Source organism: Acomys minous (genome assembly GCF_964271855.1).
Source record: "Acomys minous genome assembly, chromosome: 5".
Taxonomy (NCBI): Eukaryota; Metazoa; Chordata; class Mammalia; order Rodentia; family Muridae; genus Acomys; species Acomys minous.
In genome coordinates this window covers 614,836-637,448 of record NC_140494.1, presented here as the reverse complement: position 1 = coordinate 637,448, position 22,613 = coordinate 614,836, and the positions used below count along the sequence as shown (strand labels likewise).

The following is a 22,613-nucleotide window of genomic DNA, read 5'->3' as shown; positions in this document are numbered from 1 at the left end:
GATGCAGTCAAAGGAATGTGTAAGGCATCCTTCCTACCAGCCATAATGGCCATATTCACAACAGAAGCATGTAACAAAGGCATCTAAGTATCTAAGCCTGCAGCAACCAGAGTCATGCCGCTACAGCAAACTCTGTTCAGCCAATGAAGTGGCCCAAGTACAAAGCGAACTGATAGCCCTTCATAGTGCTAGGTACGTTAAGATGTAAGGCCACATCTTCCCTGCTTCGTAGCCCTGACATTTGCTTGTTCGAGGTTGGTTTTGTTTTTGGTAATGGATTATTTTAGGTTTTACCATCATTGACACTAGCTGCTACTCTATATACAATTAATGTATTTAAAATTACATTTATGAAGGCTGGAGAGATGGTTGAGCAGTTAAGAATATTTACCAAGTTCCATCCTAGCATGCGCATCAGGCATCTCACAACCACCTGTAACTCTCCTGCTCTCTGCTGGACTCTGTGAGCACATAAGCTCACATCCACAAACCCCAACACATACACCTAATTTTTTAAAATTAAAACTCAATCTTTACAAAACTTACACTCATCATCTCAGCAGTGAGATTATCTGCACAAGATAAAGCCTGTGGAGATTCTATCATGGATAAAGGAGGATTGAAAAGAGGCCTGACCCCCTCTGTGAGGAGCCACTGGCAGTTCATGGTTGCTGCTGGAAAGGGAGTAATTTTATTCAGTGCTGTAGCACTGGTATGTTTCCAATACTCCCATAAATAAAATAAACCTGCACTCTTGTTCAAGGTCACAGAAAGAACAAATAAAACTATACAAAATATATTATATATAATAAAATTGTTGGGAATATTAAAATTAGTATTTTTAAATTACTAATGACAATTAGCTTTGCATTTCATAACATTCACATTTTTATTTTAGATATATGTCATCACTCATTAAAGATTGATAGTGATATTGGAATAGTTGAATTCAGCGTTCCAATCACTAGAAATAATAAAGCTGCAATTATTCTTGGGTGTTTGTCTGAAGTTCCCTGGCAACTATGCCAACTTACAGGGGATGAAGGGAGCCCTGGGTGGTTGAAGTCCTGAGCGTATGTAAATTGTTAACATGAGCACAGCCATGTCCATGACTCCAAGCCTTCAGCCCCATGAGAATGGCAAACTTGTCCCTAGGGTGAGGCTCAGAGGGATGGTAGAGCTCTCCTCAGGGGAAGTGATTATGGACGCTTGATCATGGTCCTCAGAGACTAACACTTGCAGCTTCCTCCTCCTGGGTGTTTATAGCCTGAAACAGCTGCCCTGCTGAGCCTCCCATAAAAACTAGCTAACCCTCCCTCTGTGCTATACCTAATAAATATAAGCTGAAGCCCTAGTTTTCAGTAGCAGATCCCATCTGATCTCAACTTTATTGTCTGTGTGTCTGTGTGTCTGTCCTTTCTTCCTTCCCTTGATGCACCAGCCAGGCTTTCAGAACCCAAGCTTCATGGGTTGTGATACCAACCAAATAAAAACCAATGCCTAGTTTCACTACCTCCACATGGTTTTCAGATTAGTATGGGCAGCTGGTATTTATTGCGTAGACTGGTACAAGAATATAAGTGATACCGAACAGAATCCAAATAGTAAATGCAGAGTGAGGCTGCTTCCCACCTTATTCCTAGGACTTACTGCACCTGGTGAAACCCGAGCTTCAGTGAGGCAGACAAGTGGAAGAAATGTCAGATGTACATGAAGGTGAAAGCTGTGTGCATTTTTATATACACACACTCAATACACACTTATAAACATGTGCAATGAAACAGTCAATGAAGCAGAAAATAATGAAGTGAACTTTAACATAATCTTGGGTGGGGAAGGTCTTTTGAATGTTGGAAACCAAAAAGGATTAAGGCAGCAACTATTAAAATACTATAATTATTAATTCCAAACTAATAAATTATAAAAGGTACAACTACACAAAAAAGTAATGTTCTAATGTAAAGGATTGTTAATTCTCTAGTACTAATATTAATGAATAATAGTATAATTAAAAAAATAAATGTAAGACACATATTATCATAATTTATAATTTTTTAAAAGATGTATATATATGTAAAATTTAAGTAATATGCATATGCTTTTAAAGTTTTTATTACACTTAGTTATATATGTAGATCCACATAAATGTATATATTTATAGAAAAAATGTCCTCTATCAGGTCTGCAAACTTAAAGAAACAGAGGCCTTCCCTCCAGGCTATGTTGTATATTATTTTACTGCTGTCAAAAACAGCATGGTCATAGGTTGATTTGGCTCATGGGTAAGCAATTGTTTCAATTAGTAAGTAGGAAAAAATTATTCATTTTATGAATCACATTATTTTTAATGTTGCTCAGTATTCATCAAGTATCTAGATGTCATTATCCTCAGTATATAACACAGAATTTAATAAGTCCAGCAAAAAAAATCATAGAACCATCACAACCAATAGCTGTCTATCACAAATTCACATTCCCCAAGCTGCAGCCTTCGCTGTCCTCTGTGAGCCTAGCAAAGCATATATTCATGAGGATAGTGTATTTTAGGATGAATGATAAAGTATCAAACAGCTACACAAATCACCTTATGAATCTATTGAAGAGAAACACTGTGCTCCGGATAACGCGGGCAGTGCGGGACTCTTCATGCTGAGATCTGGAGAGGTTCAAGCCGTCATCCATGTGGCCCTCATGGTGCATGATGGCCTGCAGGAGCGCAGAAACAGGGTCATTTTTCCAGCAAGGCAGACTGAGGGAGACATGCTCCTGCCCTGTGTGGAGGCACACCCCTGTAGCCCCAGCCACTCAGATGGTAGAGACAAGAGGAGTGCAGAAAGGGCTCAGACCTAGCCCGGGCAACTTAGTGAGAGTCTACTTGACTAAAATAATAATTAAGGGTACAGGTCAGTGGTAGAGCAGTTGCCTGGGTTCAATCCTATATACTCCCCCTTGACAAAAAGTAATTTAAAAAAACAACCTTCTAAAAAAGCTGAGCCAGGAGGAAGAGACTTGGAAGGAATTAGAGTCAGAGGAGTGAAGGGTGGATTTGGGTACAATAAAATACATTCATGTATGATAGAAAAAATAAATCATTTTTTTAAAAGTTGGGCCATAATAATAAATAGAATTAAAAACAAGGCAAAGAACACCACTGTGTTCAGAGTAAATAATAACCAAGGTCCCTGTACAAACTAGCAATGCAGCACACAGATTATGCTATTGTTTTAAAGATGGTTCCATAAATACATTGAGTTGAATGAAGCTACAGCTAAACATTGCGCCATATGTATGTACAATGATTTCTCCAAAGCCTAACAAACTGTCAGTCAGGAGAGAAGGCAACACTATACATTCGTTCCCTTTACTCTGTAGTATCACCAGCTGTACTGCACACTGATCGCCAAGCACTAACCCCTGACTAAAGTGTGAACACACACACACACACACACACACACACACACACACACACACACACACAGATGCATACACTCACACATATACACACATATACTCATGTATACACACTTACATACTCATTATACACACATAATTATATTCACACATACACATACGCACACACACGTTATTTGTTAGTTTTCATATTTTATTTTTTTTCTTTTTTCTTTATTGTTTTATTTTTTTACATATACATTGATATTATTACACATATATACAATAGATTACCTATAGCAAGAAGAACCATGACATAATCAGAATTATATAAATGTTACATTCTTAGTGTTTTGGCTATTTGTATTGACATCTTTGCCCTGAGAAACTAGTTTTCATATTTTAAACAATTCGTGAAAGTATGGCACTGAAAGATAAGTGCACATATCTTCAGTGTACAGATCAATGAATTTTCCAAAGAGACCACACACATAGATGACCAACATGCACATCACAAAAGCGAACACTAGAATGGTTTCAAGTCTCCCCAGGGATTCCTTTCTGCCCTGACTGTCACAATTTTGATCATTTTGTAGACTTTCAATGGCTCCAGTCAATCGACTGCAGAACACATGTGGGGAAGCATACCGAATGCCCCGCCAGCTTCTTTCATCCAATACTTACAGAAAGATAATTCAGCACCCTGACTCAATTGTATGAACCAAAATTTAATATCTTGAGTTAAGAGGACCCCTGAAGCAAAAAAATCAATGAGACACAGAACTGTACTCAAAGGCAAGATGCTTCCTGGGCTTGCCTTTATTAACAGGAAAAACACTAAGATGATGTCTAAAGCCTCTAAAAAAAGGCTCATGAAAAGGACACCTAACAAGGTAGAAAAGAGGAGTTGATGGAGATAAAAGATGAGCTTCATGAAAGAAAAACAAGATGCTAGAGAGGATGAGTAAACCCCAAATTACATTCTCGGAAAAGATAGATAAATAAGCCTCTCATGAACTTGGCTGGAAATAAAATAGAAAGAAAAACATAGAATACTGGAAACTGATTATGATAATACAACACTGTATAAATCTCAATGGCAAAAACAAACGGCAAGAGGCCGGGCTAACCCGGAGGAATTCTCAACAGAGATAGCCATGATGCTGCCTCCCGAGAGTCCCTGATAAAAGTTGCAGGATGCAGGAGGATCACCTGAACCCGGGAGTTCAAAGCTAGCCTGGGACACAAAACAAGACTCCATGTCAAAAACAACAGTAGGCCCAATATTCTAAAGGAATTCTGTTAAACTAGGTATAAAATTAATTACACATAGCTCCTTTTTCAGAAAATATTGAAAGTGTTTCTGGTTTTATTTTTTCTTTTTTGTTTTGTTTGTTTGTTTATTGTAACAGAGTCCTGATTGTCCTGGACTCACTTTGTGTACCAGGCTGGTCTCGAACTCACAGAGATCCACATGCCTCTGTCTCCGAAGTGCAGGAAAGATAATTTTTAAAAAAATTTATTAATTTATTCATATTACATCTAAATTGTTAGCCCATCCCTTGCATCCTCCCATTCCTCCCTCCTTCCTGCTTTCCCCCTACTCCCCTCCCCTATGACTGTGACTAAGGGGGACATCCTTCCCTTGTACATGCTCATAGGGTACCAAGTCTCTTCTTGGTAGCCTGCTATCCTTCCTCTGAGTGCCACCAGGCCTCCCCATCTACGGGACGTGGTCAAAAATGGGGCACCAGAGTTTGTGTGAAAGTCAGACCCCACTCTCCACTCAACAGTAGAGAATGTCCTGTCCATTGGGTAGATCTGGGTAGGGGTTCGAAGTTTACTGCCTGTATTGTCCTTGGCTGGTGCCATAGTTTGAGCAGGACCCCTGGGCCCAGATCCACCCATCATAATGTTCTTCTTATAAGTTTCTAGGACCCTCTGGATCCTTCTATTTCCCCATTCTCCCATGTTTCTCTCACCTAACGTCCCAATAGGATATCCTCCCCTCTGACCCACTTTCCTGGTAAGTGAAGACTTGCTTGAAAGATAATTTAAAGCTCACTAGTTAGAAGACCTTAGGACTGGGTGGTTGTGTACATCAACACTCATACAGTTTCAAACAGCTGACATCCTAGGCCACGGGTTGGCAGACGAAGTCTTGCCATTTGTCTTTATCAGTCTGTGGTCTGGGAAAAGTCACTCCATTTTCATGTGGTTCAAAAGAGACCAATGAAGAGTGATGCTTCAGGACATGTGGGAATTAATAAACATGCAAATTATATGAAATGAAAACTTAACGACTCATAAAGAGAATTTAATTGTCCTCATGAATATATGTAATAATCCTGAATATAATAAGTTAATTAAATCTAGTAGATTTTGCCGGAATAATGGGCTATGGTCAAGTAGGGTTTAATTCTATGAATGTAAGTATTCTTTAGTAATTAGAAGTCTGGTACCTTAATTATATGAACAAACTAAAGGAAGCTAAAACCTGGTTTTTAATCAGCTTTAGCTGATAAAATTCAGAAATCACTGCTAGGATTTAAAAAAAAAACAAAGAAAAAGGTAATAAAAGGAGATGACTTGAAAATAAAAATAATCTCAGTGGTTTTAAGGATGCAAAAACCTATAACATCCACAAAACAGCAGTGAAAATTCACAGTAAGGAAACATGTCAGATAGATCAAATAAAACCAGCATGAAATTTTACAAAAGCTAGATGAAAAAATATTAAAGAAATATAATAATAATAATGATGATGATGATGATGATGATGATAATTAAATATCAAAACAACTGAAAGAAATACAGATATTTACTTAAGAGGAACATGGCCAGACCAGAGAAGAACAAGCATATTAATGAGAAAAAGCTGTGAACACCTACTGTGCTTCCAGATGACAGAACCACTGTAGGTGCACCAAAGATGAAGTAAAGAAGCCAGCCAGCCAGAGGAGTCAGCCAGTGAGTTTGGACCACTCAGCATGTCTCACGTTTTCCTTCTGTGGCTCTCCAAACACAGCATCAGCAATTCAGACTCTCTGATATCTTAACTGTGACTACCAGTTTGCATGGATTAAGAATCACAGAGGGAATTAATGAGGCAAGCCTTTGAGTGAGCCTAGAAGGCCATTTCCAGAGAGGGTTAACCTGTAGGATGTTTCTCACCAAACTGCACAGGAAGTGTATGTAAAATTTAATAAGCTCTCTATAGATGATTTCAGAGCACAGAGAGCATACAGTGGACAGGCTGGGAAGGCAAGAACTTCCAATGTGATCATTTTAGTTTAGACTTAAGTGATGTGAAGAATGGATAAGCCTTGGGCTGACAAAACAGAAATAGTGTGCACTAGTGAGAAGAAACAACCTATCCCAAAATTCAGGTGTGAAAAGCTGTGGTTTTCTGAGTGACAGCAAAAGGTATGCTTAAGTAACACAGCAGATCAGTGAAAAGTGCTGTGTAGAAATTGGGGGAAGGAAGCAGGAATGCCTTTAATCTCAGCACTTGGGCAGCAGAGGCAGGCAGATCCCTGTGAGTTCAAGGCCAGCACGGACTATGTGTTCAACAACTGCCAGAGCTACATAGTGAGACTCTGTCTCAAACAAAACAAAACAAAAGGTTTGGGAGAATGGAGGTGGGCCCAGAGGGTGCCACCACCAAGAATGATGGCTATCTTGTGAGCAAGAGCAGGTGGCAGCAAGATTGATGGGCAAATAAAACTAGGTAGAGTAAGATAGAATCTAGAAGACAGTGTATTTATTTCCCTAATATTTGAATACACAAATCCAAAAACTGTAATCCAGTACATCATTGAGAAAATTCCTGCAGAAGTTCACCCTTTAAAAAAAAAAAAAAAAAGGTGACTATGGTGGGGATTGTTGCCCAGTATTCAAGGGGCTGGAAATCCCATAACTCATTAATAGTAGTTACTATTACATTCTCAGATACACAAGTGGGATCTGAAACTTTGGGCCCTCCAGTTGCATGCACTGGCAAGCAAAATCATCTTCAGAATCTTTTGGCTGAAATATTAAAATAAATAAATGCTAGGATTTGACCTTCAGAGTATAAAATGATAAACCCAAGGCAAGTGTCTGATGCCTTTTGTTTTTGTGTTTGTGTCTTTTCACTTATGAACTTGGCTGTGATGAGGTGTATGACCTTACCTTACGCTGTATGGACCCCATACGTGCTGATTTCACATCCACAGACTGGTAGGTTAGCCACAGGCCCGTATCTACATGTTGTATATAGCAAATGGAGTCTCCGTACTTGATTTCTGAGGTTCCCATGCCATCAACTTCTTTTCTCACCCCCACATCCAATTTTTCCTAGGTATAAAAAGAGAACAGCATATATATAGATATATATTTAATCACTCATCTGTATCAATAGAATACTACTTTATAAAAACATTCCTTGAAATTTTCGGTTCTCTAGGTCCCATGAAGTAATGGCAATGGCCAAATATCCATTTTTAAAGATTTGTTTTATTTTTAACTATTTGCATGTATATGTGTCTGTGGTATGTGTACAGGTATCTCTGGAGGGCAGAAGCGGGCATCAGAGCCCTCTGTGTGGATTTACAGGTAGTTGTGAGTCCCCTGACTGGGTGCTAGAAGGCAAACTTGGTGCCTTTGAAAGAGCAGCTGGAGCTTATAACAGCTGAGCCATCTTTCTAGGCTTGGGCTCAGTTTTATCATCTATAATTATCTCCCTATAAGTATCTCCTTACAGGGTCAGAACAAAAGTGAGACAACTGGAAAACTTTGAACATATCTAGCATTAAAACAAAACAAAAACAATCTCTTCAGTCAGACTGAACCGCATTGTCCATGACGCCTGTGAGGGTGCTGATGTTTGTAAGGCCGCCAAAGGTAACTGATTCTTACTTCTCCTGAACTAGTCAAAGCTGAAGTTTCTGCTCCTGCAGTTTCCAAAGCTCCTGCAGAGTTTTACATTCCTGAGGAGGGCTGAGCTTCAAGACCTCACTAGCTCGAATTTTTCAAAGTTCTTTTTTTGAAGATATGTGTGCATGTGTGTGTATGTGCACATATGTGCGTGTGTATGTGCACGTGTGTGCACATATCCACAGGTTTCTGAAGGCCAGAACAGAAAAGGGTAACGCATCCCCTGAAGCTGGAGTTCCAGGCGTCTCTGAGGCACCTGATATGGGTGCTAGGATCTGAATTCTCGCCATCCGCAAAATCAAATAAGCACCATTTTGGTTGTTGCTGTTGTCATTTGTTTCTGCTTTGTGTGCATGTATGTCTATGTGTTAGGTGCCATCCCTGGGACACCCCCCTTTGATTGCCTTGTCCAGCCTTAATATGCAGCTTCTTAACTGCCTGGTCTTATTGTAATCCGTTATGCCATGTTTGGTTGCGATCACTGGGATGTCTGCTCCTTTATCAAGGGAAACAGAAGAGGAGGGGGAAAGGGGAGGTGGAAGGGAGAAGACAAATTGTGACCAGGATATAATATATAAGAGAAGACTAAATAAATAAGTAAATAAATAATGATTGCAGAGAAAAACATTAACAGAAAACAGAACAAATGTTACAGATTCTTCATGCCATCTGATTTTTCTCTTGTACTGATAATTAATGACCCTCTAATGACCCTAAAATGAATGAGTAGATAAACCTCAAATTTAAATGAGTCTCAGCTCTTAATACATAAAGGTCAAGGTCACCTCAAAAGCATACAATTATCAACTAAGCTGAATGAACAATTATGCAAATAACTTGGAACGGTATTCTACGAGTCTGCAATAAAACAGATAAACTATTGTAATTCTGTGCTATCAGATGAGAAGGAGTGCTAATCTACTTATGCCAACCCTGTCAATGGGAAAATTAAATTCTGGAAAATAATATAACAATGTAATTATCTCTTCAGAAGAAAACAATGAGCCTCTAAACATTTTTTTCTTTTATCTGGAAAATTAGTTTATAGCCTAATTATTTGTGTTTTGAGAAGTCCTGCACTCATTAGCAGAGCATAGAGGATTTTTGGCTTCCTATTGCAATGGGCCACAGCCACTACAAGGAGTTTTAATGAGGAGATTTCCCAGGGACTATGTTCTGAGTGCAATGGCAACCTTGAGTCAGGTAAGAACTTGCTAAAATGGCATGAGAAGAAGAAAGCTGAAGGAAACACCCAGGGCCCAAGGCCATGGCTGTTTTGTTTTTTGTTGTTGTTGTTTTTGTTTTTGTTTTCCTTTGTTCATTTCCTGTGGCTCAGGCTTAGGAGAAATTCAGATGCAAACAACCAGGCATTCTAGCGCAGGGTCAGGGCTGGGTTTCGCAAGGTTCTTGGTCTCTTACTCAAAGGATTGAAACAAGAGCTCACAGGGACTTGCAAACACTTCAAGGAATCTTCAGTAACAGTGATGACAGATTAGAAATACCCTGTGTGTGGGGAGGAGTGAGCACATGAGTGCAGGTGCTTTGGAGGCTCTCCCAGAGGCGGAGTTAGAGCTAGCTGGTTGTCTCTCTGTGAATGGGTTCTAGGAACTGAACTGTCCTCTACAAGAGCAATGCAGGTTGTTAACTGCTGAGCCACCGGAGGAGCTTCCTTTTTATGGGACTAAAGGAAGGAGGGATTTGCTCACTAGGGGCATATTTTGGGAAGTTCTCTATGTTGACCATTGACAGATCAAGCCTACTGTGAACCTCCCTTCACCCAATGCATCTGATAGCAGTCGCATGCATACCCAATTATGCACAGATATAAAATGGAAAATGGGAGATTCTCCCTAAAAGTTTACCCCGGGGACACAGTTAGCCTTATTGCACATGTGTGTCAAACCTGTTTAGGGTGGACGGGCCTTTCAGTCCTAGGACTCAATAGACTTTAAGTTTAATGGTTGTTAAGGTAAAAAGACATTTTTCCCATCACCCAAAGAAGGGTATGCCTATGGCTCCCTGGAGGCGGGGGTTCCAGGTTGCTAACAAGTTGCTGGATGCCTCAAAAAGGAATGTGCATACAACTGCTTCCAGGTTAAAAACCACGGGCTTCCAAAAGTATTGTTGGAAGAAAAGTGTGTCTATCAAGCCATGCAAAGTCTTAGGTTGCTAAGCCATCCCCTATGCTCGGCTGCCTCAGGTGTGTTGAACAGCAAAAAGTAGAGTATTGGGAGATAAGAAGATGGCAAAGACAAAGCTTCCAACAGCATGTGAGCCTACATACAAGTACTGCAAACAGATTAGGCACGTAGCAGCCATGCAGAAGCACCACACCGACTTCCCCTCCTCAAATCAGGGTGTTCATTTTCTCATTGAGTCTTAAATTATTTATTTAGATCAAGCTACTGTGCCTTAGAAAATTGAGATTAGTTGTGCTTCTCATGTGTAATTATTATAATTGTTGGAAAAACAAACAAACAAAAAAGCAGAGAGGAATTGGACAGTAGGAGTCTGTAGAAAGACAAAAACACTTAGCCTGGCTTACGGATGCCAGCCTTTTCCTCAGGGTATACCTGGCTCTATAAGTACCGCCCAGGCAAAAGAAGGCAACTGCCTCTCTGTCTTGAGGGATCAAAAGAGACACACTCAGATGCAGAGGGATCCAACATCTTTGCAGAAACCCATCCAAAGTCCTGTCGACCTATAACTTGTGTACACAAGGAGATGGTTTGGGATAATGGCAGCCACGGGCCTGAAAGAACTGAGCAGAAATCTAAGCAACAATTCCCTGCCAAAGAAACGCATTTCAGTCTTACAGGGTTACCTGCCTGTAAAACTGCAAAAGTCTTCAGGAAAAGAAAAGAAAAAATTCAGTCTCTGCATTGTATCCTGATCATACAGCTAGAAGACAAAGACCTTAAAGACAGCAAATTTTTTTACATTTCCATTTTCATGTGTGTGGGGGTGGGTGTGTGTGCACATGCTTATTTTTACATGTGTATATGAGCTTGTGTGGGTACACTTACATGTATGCTTTTGTGCACGCGGAAGCCCAAGTTTGATGCTGTGAAGTTTTCTCATTTCTCTTCTACCTAATTCACTGAGGCAGAGTTTCTCAGTTAAAGCTATCAGAAAGGCTAGTCTCCCTCCGGGGATCCTTGCCTCTGTCTTCCAAGCTGGAGCCCACCAGGCATTTACATAAGTTCTGGGGATCCAAATTCTGGTCCTTCTAGTTGGGCACCATGCATGCTAACCACTGGGCCATCTCTCTAACCACTAAAGCATCCATTATATATTATGGATTATAATATATTCTGCATTATATAATATATATAATATTATATAAATATATGGATTATGTAATATATTTAAATACCAAGAGGAAAATTTTTTATATACACAGGAAATACACAGATAGGTGATCTCTGTCAGAAAATGAAATGTATATTTCTTTTTAAAACACACACACAAATTGATAGTAATAATTAGAATACTGGATTAGCTGGAAACTACTGGAGCTAAAAGACAAAAAGTCAGGGAAACTGAAATGACATTAGCAGGAACACCCCATCTAAAAATGACGGGCATGGTGGCTCACACCTGCCATCTCAGCAGTGGGATGGTAACTTCAGCAAGGGGACTGCCATGAGTTTGACGCCAGCTTAGGATGCACAGTAAGTTCCAGGCAAGCCTTGGGGTTCAGAGTAAGGCTCTACCTCAAATAAGATCACTTCTCAACGACAATATGTGACGTGAGTGAAGTGAGTAAGGACTGAACGTCACCTAATTCCATTCCAGAAATGGCTCTAAACGTAGAACAGAGTGCTCCCAAATGGGACACTAACCTGGCTTGTTAGGAAGTGGAAACCATTTTCTGAGCCACCGGTGACTTCACTAAGTGACACAAAGGCACAGCAGGCACCAAGCTAGACTCATGCCCAATCTAAACCTAGTGCTGTTGACTTGCTACCTGGACTCTTGTACTATTGGCTGCAGTAGGTCATCCTGATCCTAAATAGGTGCTGATTAAGTGACCGATAGGGAGAACCTGACAGGTCCTTAATCTTGGAAAGTGACAGCCTTGCTCGTTTTAAATTAAGCATTAAATTATTAATAATATCTAGTTACATATCCATCTCTTTAAGACAAATAACAGTTAAAATTAGGAAAAACTGAAAGGTCAAAATAGAATGTGCAGCGCTGGGAACAGCTCAGCAGGTAGAGGTATCAGCTGCCAAGCCTGAGGACCTGGGTTTTTGCTTTTTGTCTGGTTGGGTTGGGTTGGGTTGGGTTTGGTTTTTCGAGACAGGGTCTCTCTGTGTAGCCTTGGCTGTCCTGGACTCATATTGTAGACCAGGCTGGTCTCGAACTCACAGGGACCCACCTGTCTCTGCCTCCTTAGAGCTGGGATCAAAGGCGTGTGCCATCACCACCAGACGAGGACCTGGGTTTTAAGCCTAGGACTCATGTGGTGGTAGGAGAAAACTAAATGCCCCAAGTAGTCATCTGACCTTCACATGAGCTCCGTGGCATAGGTGCACATGCGCGCGCGCACACACACAAACACACACACACTCGCACGCATACACACACACACACACAGAATTAATGTGTTTCTTTATGATGTCATAATACAATGAGAATAGGTCGTCACTGGAAAAACTGGTCTCAAAATTGCCCCATGAGCCCAACCCGCATGAGGACACTGTGTCCCCCTTCCATAGGCAGCCCTCAGGAACCAGCAGGGGGAGCTGCCCAATAGACCCTGAACATGGGGGTGCGCCCCTGCGTCTGCGTCTCTAGCTGGGCTGACTGCGACCCCCATCTATGGATTTGTGGCACTCACACACACACACACACACACACACACATGCACGCACTTACACTTTATTCTTATTTCCATCTCTCCTGTCTATGTTTTATCCCTTCCTTGCTTCCCACTGATAATTTTGTATAGCTGTTTTTATGAGAAAATAATGTAAAAATAAGTCTACTTTTTAAAAACCTATTTAACCCCCTAGTCACTGAAGACCTTTGAAATGCAGACAATGACAGGTGAATTATTTCTCTTCTCTACTGATTATTAAGATTTATCACTGATGCTCAAGTCTGGATCGTCCACGGAATTTAATAAAGTCTCAGTTCCTACAACTGCCTAGTGAAGATGGAAAACAACTTCTCAGTGCCACAAGCTCGCACTAGATTAAATGACGGAGAGCACCACATTTGGGAGGCAGATTATACGGCACCCTCCGAACTGTTAAGCTTTACTCTTACTTTCTCTGTGGGAGTGCATATGTTTTGTGGGCAGGAGATGTAGCTCAGTGGAGCAGCTGCTTCTGTAGCACAAAACCCTGAGCTGGGACCCTAGCAGCAAACGCATACACCAGGCATGGTAGTTAGCCCATGCCTGTACTCCCAGAACTTGGGAGCTGAGACAGAAGGGTCAGAGGTTCAAGGCCATCCTCAGACATGGAGCAAGTCTGAGGCAAGGAGAGGGAGGGAAGGAGAGAGGGAGAGAGCCTCAAAACTCATATTTTCTGAACCAAAAATAAAAATCTTAAATAAAACAATACACAAAGAATCTCAGTCTGGAAATGTTTCCGTCTATTTTTGCCCTCAGCTCCACAGTCCTTTTAATGGCATTGCTAGGCTCATTTTGAGGCTGTCATTCTATCACCTCAACGGCAAAAGACTTCTATTCGTGGTGCACGAGGGAGGGAAACTGGGAGTTCACCTACCAAGGAATATGTCAGTGGCATTTTAAGCTACAAGAAAATTACACTGGTGTACAATACAGGTACCTACAGGGCCTACCTTATGATTAAAAATGACATCTAAAGACATCTGCGAGAGCTACAAAGTTCTAAAGTGGGAAATATGCCTTAGAAAACCTACAGGTGTGAAAATGCATTCTTCATTATATCAACTCTTTTCCTCAACAGGGATCCCACGTTGCTTGCATTATAAGCTATGCCCTATCTGATTCAATTTATTCTGAATACACAGGGCTGTCAGCAACTGGTGATTTTTCTGTCAACTGCTGAACTGGAGTTTGGCCTCTGAGCATTCACATCAGTGTCACAGGCACCCCTGTGATGATCCAAAAAATACATTTTTCTGTCAACTAGTAGCATAGGCTTATTTTTTGTTTGGGCTTTTGGGGGGGGGTTGTTTCCTGTAACACTTAAAAACCACTGTTATGTATGACTCTTAAGGAATAATGATCTTCCTGATATGTAAATTTTGAGAATTTGACCTCAGGGTATAGGCCTTCAAGTACTGCTGCAGAAGGCAAGGCCGGAAGACTGCAAGTCCAATGTCTGTATCTAGTGAAGTTTGAAGGCAGCCTGGGAGACTTAGTGACATCTTGTCTCAAGATTAAAGGTCAAAAGAAAGCCAGGAATGTGATAGTGCCCAGTGGCAGAGCTTGGCATGCCCAAGGCTGTTCTCTCACCAGAACTGCACGATGAAAAGAATATCGTGCCCAGAAACACTGAAGGGACCACTGACGTAGACGAGGGGCTTCACCAGAGTCAAACCATGCTGGACGTGAGCCCAGGGCCCCAGGCATGCTGGGATGGCGCTCCACCACTGAACTGGGTCACTAGTCCTTCACACAGTTTTGTTTTCTGAGTTACAGAGCTACAGATTTGACCAGACTGGCCTAGAACTCACTCTGTCACCCGGGATGGCCTTCAGCTTCTGTCCTTCTCTCCTCGGGAGCTGAGATAACAGGCCTGGGCCAAGGCCAGACTTGGGTTTGGCTTTCATTTTGGAAATCGTAAAGCTGAAGATATCAATAGAGTCTAAACCAAGAGTTCATCATTCCCACTCACCATAAAAAGCTTTCTCTTTCGTCAAGAGCAGCACAGAAATTACACCTGTCAAGCCACCAAAGCACTGCAAACCTGAAGCATACCTGGGCCAAAGACACATTGGAAAGAAGGCATTGTGTCTTCCAGCATGAAAGTGCTTGTACTGAAAAGAAGGAAAAGTGCAACGCGTGTTTCCTATCTATTGTTGGCACTTAGAAGGGAAGAAAACAACACATTGATTATGTATGTGCAGGTGCAAGGACTGCATGACTCGGTGGTAAAGCACTTGCCTTGTAATCAGGAAGACCTGAGTTCTAATCTCAGAACCCACATTAAAAAAAAAGTTGACAAACACTTGGACTTCCAGCTCTAGGAGTAAAGAGAGGTAGGTCCGTGGGGCTTGCTGATCAGCTAATCTAGTTTACAGGCCAGTGAGGGACCCAGTTTCAAAAACCCACAATGGCTGGCTCACAAGCAAAGACGGCTGAAGTTGACTTCTGTCCTACACAGGCATGGGCACACAGATGCACGTGCTTCTGCATCAGCATGAGCCTGCACACGTGTGCACAGGATATTTAGTTGTATCTTCATGAGTATTCACATATATGTGTTTGCATGTGAGCTCAACATGTATTTAAAAAATACAGAGCTGGGACCAAATTATCACTAATAAAGGAAAGAATAAAATTGTGTATTCTAGTTTCCCTAAAATTTGATAATATGAACACTAATTTTATTTTGTTTCCATTGGTTTAATGTGTCTTTATTATATAATAGCAGATAGTACTTTACAGCATGAATAAATTTTAATTTCATTAGGCTTCTTTCCAATTAAAATGAAGTATTGTAAACATTACATTCAACACTATTAACATGTTTAATTTTTCACAGTCTATGTGTGGGAATGTTTTTTTTAGATGTGTATTTCTGTGACATTTACTTTTTCCTAGATTCACATTTTTATATTGTAACTTATTTTAAATGAAACTAAACAATCAAAACAGCATTTGCTACCAAGAGTGCTGGTGTATACCTATAACCCTTGAAAAGGATAATGAACAAAAGCCATGAATTTGAGGCCAACCTAGGCTACACACTGAATCCCAAGTCAACAGGTATATAAAGAGAGGCTCTGCCTCAGAAAACCTGTACAAATATAACACATCAATTTCTGCACATCAAAGAAGCACATAAGCGGACTTTTCTTCTTAAATATCAAGAACATCTATTTTAAAAAAACATTTTCTGCCAATCAAAATTACATAAAACATTACCCAAAAATTGTATCCTGCTTTGTCCTTCTATAATAACACTCAAATGTATTCATTCCCTAAGTTTTTCTGTCAGACAAACTTTAATTCTGATGACTGCTATATTTCCTATGTGATTACTTATGAGCTTCTGAAAAATCTATAATCTGCAAATAAAATATTTACATTTAGCAGTTCAGAGGAGAGACTTGAGAGGTGGCTCAGAAGTTAAGACCACTTACTGCTCTTATCCAGCTCCCAGCTTCCACATGGGGTGCTCTACAACTGCCTGTAACTCCAGAGACTCAACTGCCCTCTTCTGCCATCATGGACAGCCCCCCACACATGCATATCCACATATATATACTCATAAGTAAAAGTGAATCTTTAGAAAATACACAATGGACAGAGTGCTGTAGAAGGACTGTGTGATCCAAAAGCACTAGTAATTTGGTAAAGAAGAAAGAGGAGGAGGATGTGACACCAGAAAAAAAAATGGTACAAGACAAAGTCACTTCTCTACTTGGGATAACACAGAATGAAAATCTCAGTCATCTGGGACACACCAGAGTATTGGAAACTAGGAAGTGATGTCTCGGGGGGAAGTCATTTTCATAGTATATAAGTCAATATAAAGAGACAGGCTGACTGGGAAGACAGGGCTTAGCAGAGCCAAGGTATAGTTTGGAACTTAGAGAACCCCTCCCTTCTCACTCTGCATGGGGAGTTCGACAGAATCGAGGATCTGCATGCAGAGACTTGAGATCCTCCTCCCAGAAATGAGCCCGCTTGGGACTAAGTTTCTCTGGTCAGCCCAAGAGTACTCATCTTCCGGCAGCTCCTCATCTCAGAGTTACTTTATTTCCGTCTATGCACATTAGGGATGAGAACACAGTTGAAATATAGATGAAGAAATACATACAGTGTAAACCCACACATAGAATAAAATCTAAACTGGGCATGGTGGCAAATGCCTGTAATCCCAGCACTGGGGAGGCAGAAGCAGGTGGATCTCTGTGAGTTAAGAGGCCAGCCTGGTCTACAAAGTAAGTCCAGAGCAACCAAGGCTACACAGAGAAACCCTGTCTCAGAAAAAAAGAAAAGAAAAGAAAAAATAAATAAAATTATCTGAAGTACAGTCCGGACTAGATGCCAGAAAACTGCCCAAATCTGCCATTCCAGGACACAGACCAGGGGCAGGAAGGTGTGGCCCACATTCACTTTCTACAGCCAGGTTCTACAAACTATCCAGTGAGGAGTATGTTTCTCTCACCACAATACTGAAAATGTTATAAAAATGTCTTTAAAACAATGCACTTGAGGTAGGAGAGATGGCTCAGTCTGCAAAGGTGTTTGCAGCGCAAGCCTGGGGACCCGAGTTCAATCCCAGGAGCCTATGGAAAGGTGGGTAAGGCAAACAGAGAAAAGACTTAGGTTGTCCTATGTCCTCTACAGGCTTAAAAACAGTTATAGCCCAAAAGAGTAACATCCGTAAGCTAGTTTAAACGATGTAATTGAGGCTGAAGAGATGGCTCAGCAGTTAAGAGCACTGGCTGCTCTTCCAGAGATCCTGAGTTTGATTCCCAGCAACCACATGGTGGCTTACAATCATCTATAACGGGATCTGATTATCTCTTCTGGTATGCATGAAGACAGAGCTCTCAGATACATAAAACAAACAAATAAATAAATCTTTTAAAAATATATATAATTTATTTTTACCAAACTCAAGTCTGTAATTTCTAAAATTACAAAATCCCCTAAAACTTTCTTATCCTTAGATGAAAAACAGTTCAACTTCCAAGAAGGAAGAAGTCACCAACATTTAAAGATAAAACTGTTCACTTTAAATGTGAAAATAGCTTAAAATTTCAGATGTGAAGCAGTAGCTAGATGATGCAATGAGATCAATCTCTGCTGCATAAGGCTGAATTGCCAAAACTGCATTGTAAAAGGGATGTTGTAGAATTTTATTAATGATAATTAAACCCAACAGAGCATATAATTATGTTTGTTTACTGTCAACATTTCTTAAAAGTTATAATTAAGTCAGGGGTTTATTTTTGAATGACAGACTGTAAATTACCTTAATTTACCCGTCTGAATTACTGCATTCTCTTCTTAATTTTCACATTTGTTTATTTAGTGAGTATGTGCATGGGTGGGTGTGTACAAGGGCATCAGAGGACAATCTGTGAGCATCCTTTCTTTCCTTCCAAAATGTGGGTCCAAAGGATCAAGCTCAGGCCATCAGGTTCGGAAGCAACACTTTTACTTGTTGAGCCATCTTGTTGGTCCCTCTTTTTAAAATGTGCTATACCAGTTATGTATGAACTGTATACTAGAATGTGTAATTGTAAGAAAAAATAATATAGGTAATTGTCTGTACCCTTTGAGAAAACCCATTGTATGATCTTCCATTGATATTTAAATTTTACTATAATTTTTTAAAAATTAAGTGTCTTCCTGAATTCCAGCTCTACTGTTTGTCGCTCTCTTATCATGCGCAGTCACCATTGAAAATTACATATAAAGAGCCTGTGTGAGAAAACAGGTTCTCAGCAGCCTGCAGGTGCTGTGGGCACAGGGTAGAAAATGAGCTTCAGAGAAAGGGGTCATCATAGCCATGTTCAGACAACGGCCTTGATGCCTTCCTCGAAGGTGGCAGCACTATCTGACTGTCAACTTCTAGAAAGAGAATCCCTGAATAGAAACCACAGAGGACCGAGGCAGTAAAAAGAATTAAACTTGCAGCTCAAATCCAACACTGACAGAATGTTCAGAGGGACTCAGAGGGGGGAAGTGTATCAGCAGCTACAGCTGTTACAAGATACACCAAGAGCTTGCAGATATTCTCAGCTCTAGAGTTTGTACTCCCACTTCTAGGAATCTTTCCTAAAGAAATAAGTCAGAACTATGCGCAAACTGTCATTCTCGCAGCTACCATCCTCTACTTATGTTCTTACAAGAAACCTGTGTCCACTGTGATGGGCAAAGCAATCCACACACCCATTTTCTTCCACCTTCCTTTCTTACTTTTCTCCTTTCTTCTTTTTCTTTTCCTTCCTTTCTGCTATTTGCTTATAGACTATCTTTATTTATTTTACACGTATATGGCATATATATGTATATGTGTGAGTGCAGATGTGTGTATGCATGGCTGACGAGGGCCAAAGTTGACAATGTCATATGTCTGCTTACATCCTTCTCCACTCTCTTTCACTCTGGGACCTGATGCTCACCAATTCAGCTAATCAGGCTGAGCAGCAGCCCTAGGAAACCACCTGCCTCCCTAGAGTTGGGATTACCAGTGCAAGCCACCAAGACTGGTTTTAGTGCACAATTGTACTGTCAGTACATGGGAGGATACAGTAGGAGGATAAACACAAGAAAGAGGAAGTTTGGGCTATATCCTGTCTTGTAAAAAAGGAACCAGTGTGTATATGTGTGGGAAAGATTAAGCTTTGTCACAGGTGGAAACAGTCTTGGCGGGCTTTACCCTTGGGGCACACCATGAATACCTTGTGAGAGACTGTTTGGAGCCTTCCTGGGCTTGGAATTCAGGAAGCCTACCTGGGAACCCCACCGTGGCTATTATTTTCCTAATTGACCCCCGAAGGGAGAAGGAGACCACCCTTTACATGTGACTGGGAAGGTGGTGAGAAGACAAAACAACAGGTTGAGAGGAGGAGAGCATGCGGAGAGGAGCGAGCAGCTAGACCAACACGGGGGACGGAGAAACACCTAAGGACCCGTCCTGTGGAACGGATACCGGAGGTTCACTCTTCTGTCCCTTTAACCTTTTTTTCCTTCTTGTGTGTGTTAGTTGGGTTGTATAATAAAGTTTAATTGTTAATAAACAGAGCCAACATATATGTGTCCTTAATTTTTTTTTTTTAATCTACAGGTTTTGATCTTGCTGTTCGACATGGCAAGATCCTCTGTGGTGATTCTGTTCAGTCCATGCCTGAAGAGAAAAGAAGAAATTTGTGGAACATCCTTCCAGGCTCTTCTGGCTTTTAAAGTCTCCATTGAGAAATCAGGTGTTATTCTAATAGGTCTACCTTTGTATGTGACTTGGTCTTTTTCTTTTGTGGGTTTAATATTTTTTTTGTTCTGTGCATTTAATGTTTTGGTTATTATGTGCCATGGAGAATTTATTTTCTGGTCCAGTCTATTTGATATTTTGTATATTTCTTGTACCTTGATAATAATCTCCTTCCTTAGGTTAGGGAAATTTTCTTCTATGATTTTGTTAAAAATATTTTCAGTGTCTTTGACATGGGTTTCTTCTCCTTCCTCTCTCTTATTATTCTTAGAGTTGATATTTTCAAGGGTCCTAGCTTTCCTGAATATTTTGTGACATGATAATTTTAGATTTAGCATTTTCTTTGACCATGGTATCCATTTTTCTATTGTGACTTCAATACCTGATATTCTTTCTTCCATTTCTTGTATTCTATTGGCGAGGTTTGCCTTTGAGGTTCTTGTTGGAGTTCCATAATTTTTCTCTTCAGGTTTCCCTCAGTTCAGGTTTTCTTTAATGATTCTATTTCCACTTTCAGGCCTTGAAAGGTGGCATCCCAGAATACTACACTCAACAAAACTTTCAATCACAATAGATGGAGAACACAAAATATTCCATGGCAAAACAAAATTTAAGCAATATCTATCTACAAAGCCAATGCCACAGAAGGGACTAGAAGGAATACTCCAATACATAAAGTGGTTTACCACATCCAAGAAAACACAAGGAATAAATAACCCCAGACCAGCAACTCAGAAGAGGACACACATACACACCACCTCCACTACCTCCACCACTACCACAACAAAACAATAGGAATCAACAAACACTGCTCATTTATATCTTTCAACATCAATGGTCTTGATTACCCAATAAAAAGACAACAGACGAATAGAGTGTGAAGTGAAGTGAATGTGAAGACAGGATCCATCCCTCTGCTACATCCAAGAAACACACCTCAACATCAAGGATAGACATTCCTTCAAGGTAAAATGTTTGAAAAAGGTATTCCAATAAAATATACCTAAGAAACAAACCAATGTACCCATTTAATTTCTGACAAAATAGACTACAAGCAAAAACTAATCAGAAGAGATAGAGACTGACACTACATATTCATCAACAAAAAATCCATGAAGAAGACATTATAATTCTTAACATATATACACCATACACAGGGTATTTAGGTTCATAAAAGAAACACTACACAGTTTAAATTTCATATTCACCTTCACTCACTGATAGTTGATGACCAGTACCCTGTTCTCACCAGTGGACAAGTCATTCAGACAAAACTAAACAAGAGAAAAGTTGGAGCTAATATATGTTATAAACCAAATTGGCTTAACAATATTTACAGAGCATTTTATCTAAACACAGAAGAATATACCTTCTTCTCCATAGCTCATGGAACTTTCTGTAAAACTGACCACATACTTGAACACAAATTAAGTCTCAGAAGATACAAGAAAACTGAAATAATCTCTTGACAGTACAGAACAAAAGTGAATGTCAACATTAGGGGCTGGAGAGATGGCTCAGTGGATAAGAGCGCTGCTTGCTCTTCCAGAGGTCCTGAGTTTAATTCCCAGCAACCACATGGTGGCTCACAACCATCTTTGATGTGATCTGAGGCCCTCTTCTGGCATGCAGGGTACATATAGATAGAGCACTGTATACATAATAATAAATAAAATCGTTTTTAAAAACCCGAAACAACAGAAAGCTTAAAAACTCATGGGCAACTCTCTACTGAACATAAATTGGGGACAGAAATTAAACAAGAAGTTAAAGATTTTCTAGAATTGACTGAAAATGAATACACAACAAACTTGGTTATAATGGGCAAATTCATAGCACTAAGTGTCTCCATAAAAAAATTGGAGAGATCTTATCCTAGGAACTTAATAGCACAACTGAAAGCTCTGAAACAAAACAAAGAATCAATGAAACAAAGGTAATTTCTTTGAGAAAATCAGTAAGATTGGTAAACCCTTATCCAGATTAGCTAAAAGGCAATGATAGAATATCCAAACGTAATAAAACTAGAGGTGAAAATAGGAACATAACAGACAGTGAGGAAATCCAGAGAATCATAAGAACATATTTAAATAAATCTATATTCTACAATATTGGAAAATCTAAGAGAAATGGATAAATTCTTGATATATCCTACATTCCAAACTTGAATCAAGATCAGATAAGCAATTT

General features: G+C 40.1%; 1 protein-coding gene across 5 annotated transcripts in view; it reads right to left on the bottom strand.

Moving 5' to 3' along the window:
• RYR2 (ryanodine receptor 2) overlaps window positions 1-22,613 on the bottom strand; it is a 545,494-nt gene that overhangs the window by 271,291 nt on the left and 251,590 nt on the right. For all 5 annotated transcript variants that reach the window (XM_084782769.1, XM_084782771.1, XM_084782772.1 and 2 more), the window contains exons 13-14: window positions 7,564-7,728; window positions 2,585-2,706 (exon numbers count right to left, since the gene is read on the bottom strand). In XM_084782769.1, coding sequence (XP_084638895.1) covers window positions 2,585-2,706; window positions 7,564-7,728 — 287 coding nt within the window. The remainder of the gene's footprint in view (window positions 1-2,584; window positions 2,707-7,563; window positions 7,729-22,613) is intronic.